The 16,656-nt window shown below is 30.6% G+C and overlaps 1 protein-coding gene across 3 annotated transcripts in view; it reads right to left on the minus strand.

Moving 5' to 3' along the window:
* LOC143246311 (gamma-tubulin complex component 2-like) overlaps window positions 1–16,656 on the minus strand; it is an 88,887-nt gene that overhangs the window by 27,676 nt on the left and 44,555 nt on the right. For all 3 annotated transcript variants that reach the window (XM_076492823.1, XM_076492813.1, XM_076492831.1), the window contains 4 exons: window positions 14,923–14,984; window positions 7,983–8,095; window positions 7,379–7,529; window positions 5,310–5,489 (listed from right to left, as the gene is read on the minus strand). In XM_076492823.1, the coding sequence (XP_076348938.1) occupies window positions 5,310–5,489; window positions 7,379–7,529; window positions 7,983–8,095; window positions 14,923–14,984 (506 nt within the window). The remainder of the gene's footprint in view (window positions 1–5,309; window positions 5,490–7,378; window positions 7,530–7,982; window positions 8,096–14,922; window positions 14,985–16,656) is intronic.

The following is a 16,656-nucleotide window of genomic DNA, read 5'->3' on the forward strand; positions in this document are numbered from 1 at the left end:
AGGGGAGGAAAGTGGCAGGCAAGTGTTATTCTTATTGTTTCTTTCTGTTTTGGTTTTCTGCAAGGAGTTTTTGATGAAGAAGGCATTAACTGTTCTGTTTAAATTATTCTACAATCTACTGGCATTCCATTTCAATGAACATCTTAGTTGCAAATGTTTCTGCTCTCTTGTTTAGGCATTGGGTTACACAATATTTTATCAACTTTGGATGAAGCAGTGGAAGTGTAGGCATTTGTTCATGTAGGTGGGTTTTCTGTATATAGTTGTAATGACTTTTCCCTTTTGACTACTGATGAGCATGTCAAGAAATGGTAGGCTGTTTTGTTCCTCTGTTTCCATGGTGAAGTGGATTCTTTTGTACATAGAATTAGGATGTTCTTGAAAGACTGGAAAGTTTTCATAACTGTGGGCCAAGTTATGAAGGTGTCTTTAACCTAACATCTGTAGAAATTTGGTTTTATGTGTGGATGAGAGGGTTTTTCTTCACCAACCAACATACTCTCTGCAATCCACGAAAATACTATGCAGACAGACAACATAATACATACACAATGACTTGGAGACAAAAGGCGGAAGACGTTCAAAACACCATCCTCTACACTTGTAAGGTCCAAAGTGTTAGATTTATAGTTCATCTATTATTGGGTGGTAATTCCTGTCTCACCCTGTAATTAGCTTTTTAACACTCCTACAAAAGACGTTTCTAGTCCTGATTTCTCCAAGCCAGTTCTCCTGGCTGTGGTTTTGCTAGATAGTAGATAGGGACAGTGGGAATCTCGTTAATCCATTCATTAATGGATTTAAATGGCAATTTCATTTAAATACAAAATTATTAGCCTAATATTAATAACCTTTCAAGTTGCTCTGGGGCCTTTTAGGCCCCACTTTTCGTAGAAGTGTTAAAGAGATACCATATTTCTGTAAGAAAGCTAACTTTAATTGGTAATGATAACATCATTTACATTAGAATTATTATTATTACTTTTACTTACTGCTAATTATTAATATTATTTATAAAATTGGATACTCTGTTTGAAACTTTGTCACAACTATGTAATTTGTTGATCCCACTGTTTTGGGTTTTGTGTTGTGATGTAATAAAAAAAAGAAAGAAGAGCATGAAATTCAAACTTTCTGCTATAATATTTGCAGCTATTTCCAGAACTTGTAACCTAATTATTATATATATATTGTTATAAAAAAAAACACTATACAGTATTGTAAAGTTCTGATGATATACTGAAACAATAATTAAAACACCATTTCAAGGAACAATCTAAGCCAACCCTAATAGACGGTCCTACCTTTTGTCTGATTTTTCTCTCATTTTCTTTACAAATTCTACATTTCCTCTTTTTATTTTATCCATCTTTCTTCATACATTATAACCCCTTATTCTTGCTATATTTGAAAGTTTTTCCAGTTTTCTTTTGATTTAACATATCCTATACAGTTGCAATGAACAGACTTCTTAATTTTACCTCAATCTTGTAGAAACTTTTGCTAAATTTATTTACTATTGCTTTTTTCAATCTATTTTTAACTTGTTTCCTTCACCTATCACCAAATATTTGAGAATCTCCACTCTCCTCATACATTCTCTCTATCTCCTCTTCCTCCCTATATCTTCTATTGTTTCCTAGTTAATTTGCATTTGCTTTCAATGCTTTTGCCACTTCCCTTCCTTTGATCATCTTCAATCAATGCACAAATGTTTTTAATATACTGATTGCCATATCAGTTCTTTTTTCATCCATTTGTTAAATATAATAAAAGCTTCTGTTTAAACAAAATATCTGTTTCATGTGACTTGTTTCTACTCCATCTTCCTATCTCCAAACATCTGCTCTGTAGTTAATGACAATCTATTAGGCATTCAATCAAGTGCAACTGCCCACATTACACCTTCTGTTAAATAATGATCTACAATCCTCTTTGTATGTTTGCCTCAATATATTTTATTTGTTCCATTGCTGTATTCCTGATGTTAAACCCACTATTTCAGATATTTAAACCCTTTAACTCATCTATCTCTATTAAACATTTTGTAAAGTTGGTACCACTTTAACTCACATTTCTTTCCTTTTTCAAGTTCCCATAAAATTCGTTCAACACATCCACACGTAATGTACTCTTTCCTTTCTTCAGTTTACTCACATTTCCATTTCCTCTTCTGTCCAATAACCATCCACTTTCTTATAAATAATTCCTCTTACCAATTTATCTCTAGCAGTTTTTTTTCATTTTCTTCTTACCTTATTAAAGTGCTCCCTTCATTCTTCTGTGTTCACTTTTGTTCATTGTCCTTTTCCCCTCTGTCAGAAACATAAGCACTGTCCTAAACTCTTCACTCATTTTATTATCCATCAGTTTTACCCTTCTATAGCCTTTACATTTAATTTTTTTATATAATTGCTATAACTCCTTTCTCCTTTTATTTTTTTTGAAATTTTGTCAACTGCCTCCTTACTTCTCTTTTGACTCTACATTTTCAGTCAAATGCTCTATTTCCTTTTCTTGTTTCAGCCCTCATGCCTAGCCTGTCTAATGTCATATTAAATCTTCTCCAAATTTTTTCCTGGTATCCTTCATTATCTGTTACCATTTCTTCCCATATCCTTTTCATTTCTTTCAAAATAATTTTTCTTTATCCTCCATCTAATTTTCTCTTAATTTTACTTTCCATTTTTCATTTCCTTAAAACTAACATATTATGTGATTTTATCCTGCTTTCTAACTTTATTCTCTTTGGTTCTTCTGTTTTCAATTACATGGTTCAATTGTGAAGCTTGTCTTCCTTCTTTACATGAATAGCTTCCTCCATCCTCATTTATTCCTCTGTTCAACATCTTCAAATCCCAAGGTTCACTAAATTCATAACTTCTCTCTATTTATATGGTTTAATGATTATTAAATTTATGGCTGGTTGTTAAACAATGAAAAAAGTGGGTTTTTACTTAGTGAACTTTAGTACACAAAACCTATGTTACAAAATGCTTATGATATAAAAGATTTTTTAAGGTGTAGATATAATTAATTACTTTGTGAATGAATATTTTATGATTATTGTTTGTTTTTATTATAAGAGAGTTAAGAGCACAGTTATTGAAAGGTGTGTTTGTAACTTCTTCATGTAGGAAATATAGTGAGTAGATGATTAAGTAAGTGTGAGATGAAAATACAGAAAAAGACAATAGCAGAAACATTTAAGGTCACAAGGAAAAGTTTGGCATTAAGTTAACTACTACAGAAGTAATAGGTTTAACAGTTAACATAGGCTTAACATTTGCCATAAGAGGAAAACCAAGTTTTAAGAGAGACAAAAAGTATAGTTTATTCCATCAAAATGAGTTCTAAAGTAATTGAACCAGACTGAGTGCACTTTGACAAAAGGAACAGATGATATATGAACTACAAGGACCAGAGAAATTACTGTGGTAACTCAGTGCTAGTGTAAGCAGACTATACATGGAAGGTAGTTAGTTTCACTTGTCACCTGAAATTCTGAAGCAATTGAATAGGCCTAATTAGACTTTTGATAAGAAGAAAAGAACTACATATAAAGTGTTTATAATATGCTTACATTTTCTAAAGTCTGAAGAATTTATTGCACATACATTTAACTAGTTTGAACATATATACATTATTTTGAAAACAAGTGGAGAGTATTCTGTACATTTATCTTTGAATTTATCACCAAGTCACAGAAACCTACTATAGAAAGATCCAACAACAACAACACGGTATATATGCTATTAATAAGTATAAGTAAAAGAAAGCTCTTAACTGACAATTGGCATAAAAACTTTAACATCTGACAAAATTATACATTTTTCTTTGCAATGAGTTTATCAAAAGAACTAATATAAGTTTAGCCATATTATCCTTTTCATATTTCTCAGAACCTGAAAAATGAATGCAATTTACTAAGTCTCACAAGTCTTAAAATTACATAGAATAGATATAAAAGTTACATGAATTATTGTCAAATCATATAACTCACACTTAAAGAAGCTTCATATTTTGTGTTGTTTATTCTTAATAAAAAACACTACCTTCTGAAAATATTTGGATTATTAGGTTCATTTTGTTGTAACTTATAGCAATACAAATGATTACATGAAGTACACTAACATTCTCTCATGTGTATATAGGTCATCTAAAACATCTATATTTCTTGTATTCATTCTTTTCCAGTACTATCTGTTCAAAACATACAATTTAATTTTCTTTCCTCCTAAAAGACGTCTGTGATTTGAATTATCTTTACTGTTAACAACACAATTCTTTCTCACTTTTCATATAAAAATGTTGTTTTATTGACATATAGGTAATGCTGTAAAAATCAGTAAATTTGGTTATTTCATTACAATTGAGTTATAATTTAATATGGATGAAATATCTTTGCACATTTTCATACTTGTTCTGTAGTTCAATATATAAAATAGTAGCAGATAACCTAGTGGAGATATTTTATTAGATGTGTACATATTGAGAATATTTTAAATACATATATAAATATATATTTCTTTCATTTACTAGGTGGATATTTAATTATATTACACACAGAAAACAGTGCTACAATACAATTTTGTTGTCTTAATCATCACATGAAAATACTAAAGAACTTAGCTGCGACCACCAATGAGAATTGTATTCCACACAAATTTCACTGAAATAACGGCTGCAGCTCCAATAACCATTTTTATTTGATATTAAAATTAAATTAAAATCAAATCACAGGGGGCTTCATTTAATATTTCAAGTGTGTTCTGTATGTTTGGTATAATCTATCATGTCTTCATTATTTTCATTAACAATACTGAAAAAAAAATTAATATGTTTACTTCTATTAGTTTTCATTTTTAATATCTTTGCTTTTATTAGAGATTGTTTCACACTGTCAGGCTAATGTACATATATTTAGAATTAACCCATACCTTTTAAAATGGCCAAAAATCATGAATTTATGTTGAAAACATCATTAAGAGTGAAGTTTCCCAACTTACAAAACAATGCATTCCATTCTTTATAAGCAATAACACAAGAAAATATATTTAATGAGTTATAATCATTACTTAGTTGATTTTTTGTTTCACTCCAAGTAGGTAGCTTACTCTAATCAGATGTTAATATTAATGAGTGAAAAATATGTAAAAACATCTGCATTATATACATACAAAACAGTTACAAAGGCATAACACACAAACTGAGGTGTTAAACTTTTCAAAAAATGTACACATATATTGACTTGATCAAACAAGTTCTAACATTCTAACTGTTGATAATTATAAGAAATATCAACATACCGGATGTCATCTTTATATTTGTCTGAGTTCACCACACTGGTTCGAAGAGCAAGCTCTAGAAGCGACTCTAAACGAGTTGGCATAATATCATCAATATCTTTGACCAGCTCTTCCTCAGCCATATCCAGAAACTGAACAATAAAATCTCCTTGGTCCATCAGAAAGTAATGTTTTACAGACCTGGTTTTGAAAACAACATAAATTTATATACTTTACAAAAAGTTCAACAAAACTAAGACATACTAAATTGTGTGAAACCATTGGAAACAGTGTTTTATCATACTTTGTTTAAAGTTATCAAAATGTCAGCAACAGATATAAGGCAGTTCCAATCTGAAAAACACTACTAAAATTGTATTGCCTCAGAAGATATTCTGAACAATTATAGTTTTAGGTAATGAAACATTTTAAAACATGGTTACCTCAGACAATAATCCAAATACAATATTCAACCTTTAACACACATATTATAAACAATTTACAACATAGGAATTTAATATAACAATCAACAGATTTTCTCCACTTTTTTCAACATTATCCTACATTCTAGGATAATTGTTTTCATTATAAGCCAGATAATCATACACACCATTCTTCCCACCAATAATATCCTCAAATATACTGTTAATCTCTACAATCAACCAACAGTGAATTGTGGAGTATATGATTATGGATTAGGATGGATCTATAAACAATAATTTTACTGTTTGGCAAAATAATTAGTTCAAGTTTACTAAATTACTGGACTATTAAGGCCTAATGATTTAATACAGTGTCATCTATTTATGCTACATATTTCCTAAACACTCCTTTAGCAACTGAAATGATCCTATGTAACTCCAAGTGCAAATTTAATTAAAACATATAAATGACATCTATTTCAATAATTTTGTGCCATAAAATAGGGTGCAACTGGTATTAAAACATTTTACAAAAAAGGTGAAAAAAATGTTTCACTATACTTCATGTAATGCTTGGAGGGGTGAAAGAACAGCATACTACATATTTTATATTTTTTTATTTTGCTTATTGCTTCAATGGTTTACTCTGGTAGTTGCTAAACAACAAAGAATATTACATAGTTCTGAAACTTCTAGAGGCTGAGCTGTGATTTAATTGATTGAACTCATATGTCTATCTCTTACAGACAGTCCTGACAAATAAGTTTATATTTCATGCTTAAAAACATATGCACCTTTCCAACTAAAAATCAATGACAAAGGGGAGATTCTTAGCTCCAAAGTAATGTAAGCTACTTCCAAGTTATTTATGATGGCATTTTTCTACCTCTATTAAATTTTGAAGTGGTAATTAGTATAAAAGCTACATCTAAAAGATGACCACAATATTTTTAGTAATTACAAACCTGGAAATGTTTCAATACTTTCTGAAAACGTTTTTTCTTGTTGATCATAATGGTGGTTAATTTATTTCCTTTTGGCATCTATAAAAATGTTTCTCTAGAACAAAAGTTCAAGTAAGGATATCTAGAGTTGGCAAATAAAGAGGCCTAGAGTTCTGCAATGATGTTAGATTATATGTCATGATCAATTGTGTGGTATTTATGTAATTTTTAATCAGGTTTTTGTTCTTACTTTGGCTAGCAAAAATACAGTAAAACTGCTTTCATATATAAAATACAACTTTTTAATCACCAAAAAATAAGTGAATTCTGGGTTTACCCATTTTCTTCATATTTTCCTAGTTACAATTTCTTCACTGTATAGGTGAATGACCACATGCAAATTCCTATAAACTTGTATGGTGTTACAGGAATAAAATCAGACAAAAAACTTACTAAAAATTGAACACTTCTTTCAGATTTTAAACTAATGACTAATGAGAAATTTAAGACAAAAGGAAGCATTTTTATTATTTTTTTATAAAAAATATTTTATAGTGCACTTTCATGAAATTCAGATGCTAAAACATTATACAAAAACTAAATATAATTAAATGTTTTTTTAAATGTATGAACTATGTATTCTTTAATATGCCTGTTAGGTTTTGGGTACTTTCATCCCATAGTTTGTTTAAGGGATACAACAAAATACAGTTAACACACACACCTTAAACGACCCATTAAATCTGATCCTTCCATCAGCAGGTCCAACAACTTTTTGCTAGCAAATTTATAAGCTGTTTCAATCTTTTCCACATACTGTCTTTCTGTGACAGTGTACACTATATGCTCAGCATCAGGAAATTTTATGTCATTTCCTAAAACAAAAAGAAACTTATGAAACTAACAGTAAACATATGAAAACTTAACATTATACACACTTAATTGATAAAGTACACAACATAGTTCCCAATTCCAACAAGCACATAGTAATATGGCAGCTGTTTTACAGTATTTCAAGAATTAGAAGTATGGACTGGAGATAAACTGGAAACAACATATAAGATTCATGTAATCCTAATAATGGCTGTGATTTAAATAACTTAGCAAATAGTGGTATGTCATCTTCTGAATAGTCCTGATAAATAAACAAAAAGACAACATGAAATTCTTAGCTGTCTTTTAACAAACCAATGACACTGAATTTATATATACATGCTGCCATAAGCAAACAATTAGCAGTCAAAGACAAGACAATAAATATTTGTAAAAACTTATAAACATTTTTTCTCTTCAACTACTAAGTAATTTTTAAATAGTTATGAACTTACCACACTGACGAATCACATTCAGGTACTTCCCAGTCCGTAATATCATATCAGCTATTCTTCCAAGAAAGGTGGGTATCCTTTCCCTTCTAATGGTGTAGCGTTTTTCCCAGTAACTTAGCAACAATGAAAGAGAACAACCTGTCTTATTCTTGCATGTAATTTGCAAAGCAAATTATGTTACAATAAATTTTACAGTTTACTCAAATATCAAGACACTTTTTGCACAATGTTATTAACAGCTATTTGAGGGTTACAAAGTTCAAACATTGTATTAGTATTTTATCTTTGTACAAGATGTAACTACACATATAACAAAAAGCTCGTTATTAAAATATAAAAGTGGCAAAAACATTTCAGAAAAACAAAAACTATCACACTATAATTCTCTCATAAAGTACTACATAAATTAGTTATTTTGAATCTCACAACCAACACAGCTATACATAATTTGCTGTTGGTGAACCATCTTTTCTGTTGTTATTCTGGTATAAATGTTTATTTATATTTCTCATGATAATATATTTGTATGCTTGATATTCACACATCATATACAAACGTTTTCATTTTCCTGGATATAAGTTCAGTTAATTTAAGCAATGAAACTCTGTTGTTGTTTAGACCAATATTTAAAATAAGCCTAGGTTTTACACTTAATGAAAACATAATGATGTGCATTTTGGGACTTCTCTGCTGCCTTCATCAAGTGTATCACCCATTACTTTCAAGAATTCTACTGATATATTTTGAATTAACCAATCATAAAGCTATTTACTTTTAAATGTCATACCATTAATTTTATTGCATAATTTATAACTGCTAGGACTAGCAATTCATAAACAGTTAGTGAAAATTAACCAAAAACACTTGAGGAGAGAAAACTCATTTCATAACTTTTAACATAAAAACTCTAGTTAAATCAGTGAAGTGTTCTTATATTGAATTAGCACAAAATATAACATATAGGTTTGTTACATAAAGCTCTTGATAAATCACCTTTGTCATGATTTCTTAGTTTTAATTTCACCATTTGTGCTTTACTGCACAAAAAAAATGTAAGTTCTACTTCTTTCTTCAATCAGTTCCATTTGAAGTTGCTTTTAATTGAGCCCTCAATTTCTTTATCTGTCATGTTAGTGCTGCTCAGTAACCTCTACCATCTCTTTACAATGATGCTATCTTGAAATTAAACTAGGTACAAATTGTATGAACTTTTCACAAAAAAGATTTTCACAGCCTTTTGTAATACAGAGATGTATTCACTAAACTACAAGTCAAAAATTGTGATAGTAGTATGCAAAATATGAAAATCTCAAGAATATGTCATTATCACATGACTGAAATATGGAGATAATTGTTTACAACAGCTGAGTATTTTATTTATTACTAGAATGGTAAAAACAAACTGAAGTGTAAACATCACCATTATTACTGTGCCTAAACTTTTATCTGAACTATTGTGATACTCAAAAACAATCATATCATATATATTGTTTATAAGAATTTCTAAAATATATATAGTAAGATTCTTTTTAAAAATAATAACTTTGTTTCCTGAATAAAATCATTAACTGAAGGAGGTATGGTTACAGTACAAGTAACATGATTTTCTTTAAGTTTGAGGAATGTAATATGAAGTGAAGTACAGATTAACGATTAATGGCAATGACACAAGGATCAGTGTGTAGATTTTAAAATCCCTTCTTCCACAACCATAGACGTTTTTATGTGATGAATATAATTACGAACTATTGCTCTGTAACAAAATTTCCACAGCTGAAAGCTTTTCAACAATTTACTGATGTCATTGTTCTATTCCTTTTTATTTGTTGATAGACTTTGGAAAGAATGCAATTTGTAGACAGTGACTTCCAGAAATCCATTTGAGAAACCCAACGACACAAAAGTCAATGGGAAATGTCTCCAAATAGTATAGTATGAATTTCTTGTTTACACTGACATTCTCTTGAGAAAATGCTGTGTCAACTAGATTATACAGTTAGGTGTTTTGTCTAATAGCCATACCACCCCAAAATTGAATTTTCTCCAAATACTGTCATCAGTAATCTGTGAGAGATGTATACACTGAAGAGGACATGAAAATTATGTAAATGTAAATTGATAGAGTATTAAGTACAAACAAAAAGGGGTGCTAAAATATTATTAATTTCACTCATATAAGCCATAAATGTTTCACACAAACACTGAAAGACTATTAAGCACTTAACAAAACTGGGTTACTAAAATATTACAATGTTTGTGTAAAGCATTTATGGCTTTTTTGAACAAAATTTTAAAAAAAAATTTAGTTTAAAGTAGATAAGATTGTGGTTTAAATTTGAATGGTAATTTAGCATCAGTAAACTTTCTATGATGAACAATACTTTATTGAAGAATCTAATGTTATAAATTTGAAATTATCAACAGAAATAAACTTGATGGTATTTTAACTACACACACAGAGAGAGAGAGAGAACCATAATATATACATAGAAAGAAACACAAGGATGAAAAAGCTAATGATCAATTCCGCTTGAAATACTTATATGTTCAGAGAAATGCATTTTTCATTTATTTAGGGTTTTGCAAATATAAGTGGCCTAAGAATCACCATGATTACAATGGCAAACAACACCTAAGTACAGTATAGTAAGACAATATGTCTTTCTTTCAGAATGTTACGAATTTAAAATAATTATTTGAAAATCATGCACAGTTTAATTTGTGGATAGAAAGACTTAACTAATTTCTGAGGTTGAGTTCTTATGAGAATTTTTTTGCTTAAGAAAGAAAAAGATCAGTCTGGATTTTCATATATGCAGGGTTTTTTAGAAGACATAGTTTTACGTTTCAAAATGTTTTGCAAAAAAAATGATTTCAAGGCTGATGGAGACTTAGCTAGAACAAAGATTGTTTTAGAAAGTTGAGTACAAAGTTATGTTTGAAGATGTGAGCAATGGAAAATAGTGAAAAGGAAGGGTGGGAAGTGTAAGAGGAGTGAAGTACCTATTAAAAATACATTTAGGAAAAATTATAACTTCTGATACAGTACTCACTTTCCATCCATAAGATTAGCCTGAATCCAACATTAAATTGGAGGAAGTACCAGTGTTAGAAAGGTAAAGGTGTATCCCCCAGAAGTTTCCAAAGAACTCCCCTTAATTGGGAGGAAAAGATCAGAAGATCTGAATTAGGTCATCACACCACATGTGAGCCAGGTATTTCTCTGCTAAGAAAAGTGATAAGATCAGGAAGACCAGACATTGCAGAACAAGAAAAGAGTACATCTGCAAGGGAGAGGATGGAGTAACAAAAAGATGTAAAAAGAAGTAGAATCACTCAAGCACACAATGGCAAATGGGAAGGAAATGATGTATCCCAAAGTATAAAGTGGCTAAATAGTGACAAACTACACTTGGCAAGTCAACTACATCCAAAACCTCACTTGCTGGGTACTGACATCCTTGTGTGTGTGTAGGATGACAACCTATACCATCTTCACTTCAAGAGTCTATAAGAAATCTGTCAGAAGACTCCAGGAGCACACACAATGGTTCATGATAGGGACCCAGAAATATGTCATCTGGAATCCGAGTGAAGTCTATTGCATGCATTCAACCCGATCTTGTAACTCCCTCTACACCAACAGAACACCAATGCTCTATTCTGAACTGAATAGGTGTAGCATTCTTTTTGAAATCCACCAAGTAGGTAGCCTCCACAGTCAACCACCCTAATTTTAAAAGCAGACTAGACTGAGTTATGAACTGAAGCATGGCAGGAATGGGCAGCAATCTCCTTTTGTTTCACCCATGTGGTCCATGAATGATGCAGTCTGGAATGGGCATATTATCAAGCAAGTATTACGAGGAATTTACAGCTGAATGATCTTCTGAAACAACCCATCTCAAGCATGAGCATACACAACATGGAAATATAGGAATCAGCATGGCCTACACTTAGGATTTGATGGAAGGATGTCTACAACTGGTTACAGCCATCTAAGTGGAACTCATTCAGAATACAGACAGAATACCTATTAAGGCACCACTTGCTACAGAATGGGGTCCAATGTGAAGCTGAAGCAGTGGAGCATGAAAGAAAAGAAAGCATTAGTAAAGACTTATCTTGTGTCACAGCTGTACCAAAGATGGTAGGCAAAACTCTAAGGAAGCAGAAACAAAAATGTAGTGTAGGTAGTGGTAGATGAACATGTTTGAAATCATCCACATGTCCTATAGAAGAATCACCTCCAATAGCCAACAAAGACGAGATGCAAGAGAGAAGCGAACTTATGTGAGGAAAGATGAAAGAGATCAGTCAGAAAAAAAGCCACCTGGATCAAACATTGAACCCAAGTGGTTAGGATAACTGGGTAAAGATCCTGGGAAGAAAGAGGTTGCAAAGGGAGAAACAGGTATGAACAAGAACCCCAGAAGGAAGCTGAGTGAGTAACATAACAATGGAGGGATAAAGAAGTCTATCTTGATCAGGAGGAGGGCAGAATGAATGAAGTCAATGTGAATGAAGTTATAAAAAATTACATCACTTTTATGGTAATAACTGTTCTGTGGAAAGATATCTGCACTTTAGAACTGCCAAACAAGAACTGACAGTTCTCTACAAGAACTCTCTACAAATAGAACAACACCACTGTCACATAATGATTTACATGAGACACATGTTGGAACTTTGGATTACAACAGAGAAAGGGTTGAAAATTTGTGGCATGTATTCAAAAATGTTTATAAATAGAGGGCACCACAATACAATAAAAGTTAATCTAGTAAGTGAATGAAGAGTACTGTGTTGGAATTAATTATCTTGTTTTTATTTTCAAGAAAGGTTCCTACTATAACTGCAATGAGCTGCTATGTTATTGGGTTACTTCTGGTGATAACCTATTCAACTTTCACCATGACTTCTGGCACTTAACTAGCAGTCAACTTCAGAGTAGTTGCCCAATTTTCTTATTGGAATTGTACCTTAAATTGCTTTACTAATACAGTTCAACACTAAATATATCACTTTCCTTAAAACACTAAAATGTCATGCCTAGCAAGCTTTTATTATGATAGAATAAAATAACTTTGCACTAGAATGTCTCATAATGTAACCTTTTAAATAAGGGTCAAATCGTCATACTTCAACTGAACTGCAATAAGAGTCACAGTTTATAATCTACAGATCATGAGGATAGCCATGGTCAACATGATTGGATATGTAAATTGTTATCACAGATTGTGAATAATCTCCTACAACAAACACCTCAGAAAATAATACTTTGCTTTACAAAATCTACCAACAACTCTTTAAAAGTTAAGAAACAGCACATATTACATGTAATGAGATAGCATATACTATAAGTAATGAAGTAGCACACATAAGTAACAAAATAAAATGCATTATAAGTTACAAAATAGCACACATTATAAGCTATGAGACAGATGCATCATACATTATTACATAGCAGAACTGCAAACTTGAAAATAACAGTTAGTTTCTCATATCCTTATATAAAGCAAAGAAAAATTGTTATAAAATGTTTGACAAAATCAATTATTTTTTTATTAGAGCAAAACCACTGATTAATGAACCAACTTCTGATTTTTAACAGGCCTTTCACGAGCCAGTGGGGAAAATTTTTGTTGAAAAAAACACTCACTCTAATTTTTTTCTTAATCTGAGCTAAAACATTTTATAAAAAGTAATCTGAAGTAGTAAGGTGACTAAAATCTGTCAGCACATCGCAAGTTTAATGGTCAAGCACAAAAAACATGCAGAGGTATTCAAAAACCATTTAAAACCACTTTGATAGATATTGTACAGTAAGCCAATAACAATATTATGCCTGTAGCTGCTTTAAAAGTGTTCCTGTCAATTCATTCTACTGCTGCCTATTGTGATGCTTCAACCTAACCCTACTGAAGCTGAAATTGTTTGTATCTCAATTAAAAGCTAAATATAAGCAAATAACAGCAAAAGCACAAAAGATTGGCAATTGCTTAGTTAATGATGCTGAGTATGTAGTTGAATTTACTTCCAGCAGGTAGACCTTAGTACTAGTAGCTAGTATTGATATTTGAATTTGTTGTATGTCATTAAAATATCTATCATTTAAAAACCAAAAACGTTTCTTGAAGTTGTTTCAAAAAGATACTTCTGAAACCCTCTCTGGGAGTTTCCAGATTGAACCTACTTTTAATATTTAACAAACTGCAGTGTAAAAGCACCTCTTAGCTCCATGAGAGTGTGTTAAAAATATATTTTTACTTATGTTAAAATATTTGTTATATATAGAGAAAAAATTGCAAAATGTTCTCAGAAATTAAATCATGATTTTTCTAATACATTTTGTATTATTATTATTATTAAAAGAAAAGTTTTCTAATGCATGTGTATCTTTGTGGTTGTTTTAAAATTTTTGCACAAAGCTACACAACGGCAATCTGCACTAGCCATCCCTAATTTAGCAGCATAAGACTAGAGGAAAGGCAGCTAGTCATCACCACCCACTGCCAACTCTTGGGCTACTCTCTTACCAATGAATAGTGGGATTGACCACCACATTAGAACACCCCCACAGCTGAAAGGGTGAGCATGTTTGGTGCAATGGGGATTTGAACCAGAGATCCTCAGATTATGAGTGGAATGCCTAAACCCACTTGGCTAGTTATCTTTGTGATAGCATGTTTATACATTTAAGTAAGACACGTGCTAGTCATTCAAGTGTTAAGTTAAAGGCAGTATATGAGTATATATATATGGATAACATTTAATATAAACTTTAAAATTTGATAAAAAGAAAAAGATGCTGATGTTTTATGAAATTAAAACCAACTATAACTGTCTCATATATATCAGTAGTCATACATATTATTTGAGAAAATGACTTAAATTATAACAGCTTGAATTTACAACTGCAACTTTCAAAAAAGGATACTCATCACTATAATCAACTGGTAGTTCTTCTTTTTTGACTAGTTCATTGTCTTCAACCAGAAACTAAAGAAATTTTAAGAAATATTAAAATATCTACAGTGTAATAGCACTTAAATATTTCCAAAATAATAAAAAAATGTATTTACATAAAAATTGCTTGTCAGTTTATCAACAATAAAAATTATGATACTTTAAAATACATAATTTAACCTTAAACAGGCTTGTTCTTATATTTAAATAAAGTTTAAAATAGAAGATAAAAAACAATATACACAGCTTATTATCAGCTTTTCTAAGGTAAAAAGCAGAGACTGAAACATTGTTTAGATGAATTTTGTGCAAAGGTTCTCACAGACCATTAGCTGTTCCTAATTATGAAGTAGTAAACAAGAAGGTAAGCAATGATGTAACATTACCCACCAACTTGGGCTACTTTAAAATAATGAACAGTGGAACTGACCATCACAATATAACACCACCACAGCTAAAAGGACACATTTCAATTACTGACCAGCAGATTGAGAGTTGAGATTCTTAGCCACCAGGCTATGCCTATCCCCACATCCAAAATGTAATACAGTGAACTGTGCAAAGCACATGAAAGAAACAGTTAAAATGTTGTTATAGGTTATTTTCATGTAAAAATGAACTGGGTTGTATTATTACTTTCAGTAAATAGATATCATTGGGTTTTTTCTTAAATCCTGGATTCAGCTATCATACTGAATTTAAGAAGATTATCTATTACTGTACAAATATATTCTGCTGCATTACTTCCAGAATTCTGATGCTCTTGTTGATCCCAATCAACAAATGAACTTTGTATATCAAGAAGACACTGCATATTGTAATTGAAACTAGATCCAAACAAGAGAAGCTCAGTTCCCCTTTATTTATTGACTGTCTATATGATCATGACAAATAAAAAGATTTAAACCTGCTGTCATTAATGCCAACTTGTTCTCTATAAATCAAACCTTTATAACATGTCAAGCTTTACTGATGTAAAAATGTCAGGCATTCCCTATGAAGATTTTTATAAACTAATGATAATGAAAAGCTTTAAAACATTAATTAACACACTTTTTACAGGCCAACTGATAAGCTAAACGAGACAGCAATTTAATCAGTATAAATAATTAAACTACAACTTCTCCCTATACTGATTTCAAATAATTCAGTTGTTTGAGAATAATTAGTGTTTACATTTTATTTTTATTTTTATAATTTTCACAGATCCTATATTATAAAAAAAACACATAAAATTCACCTTTAATACTACTATCAATAATAAACAGCATATTGAAACAGTATTCAAAAGAGCCAATTGAATTATGCAAATTTGTCAATTATTTATAGAATTTCATGATTTATTTCATTTTCACTAGCCATAATATTTATTCTTTATCTTTTCTTTTACAGAATCAGCAATACCATATATTTTATTCTCCTAATGGTGTGTATCTCTACAAAATTTAAAATTTTGCTAAGTTCTAGTCTAGAACTTACTAAATCTTGTTAAATTTAAAAATCTTCTATTATTTTATTATTTGCTGCTATTTCCATTGGTTTCTTTATCAGTGAAAACATATTAGTCAAGTACTGTGCCATTAATTTCTAGTTGTAAAAGCAACTGATTTAATTAGTTGTTTTTAATTGAATATTTCTTTAAGTTTGAAGTGCATTCAATTATTTTTTAGTATTTTGAGCACCTACTAGTTTGGTTGCATGAAAC

This window comes from Tachypleus tridentatus, chromosome 1, assembly GCF_004210375.1.
Source record: "Tachypleus tridentatus isolate NWPU-2018 chromosome 1, ASM421037v1, whole genome shotgun sequence".
NCBI lineage: Eukaryota > Metazoa > Arthropoda > Merostomata > Xiphosura > Limulidae > Tachypleus > Tachypleus tridentatus.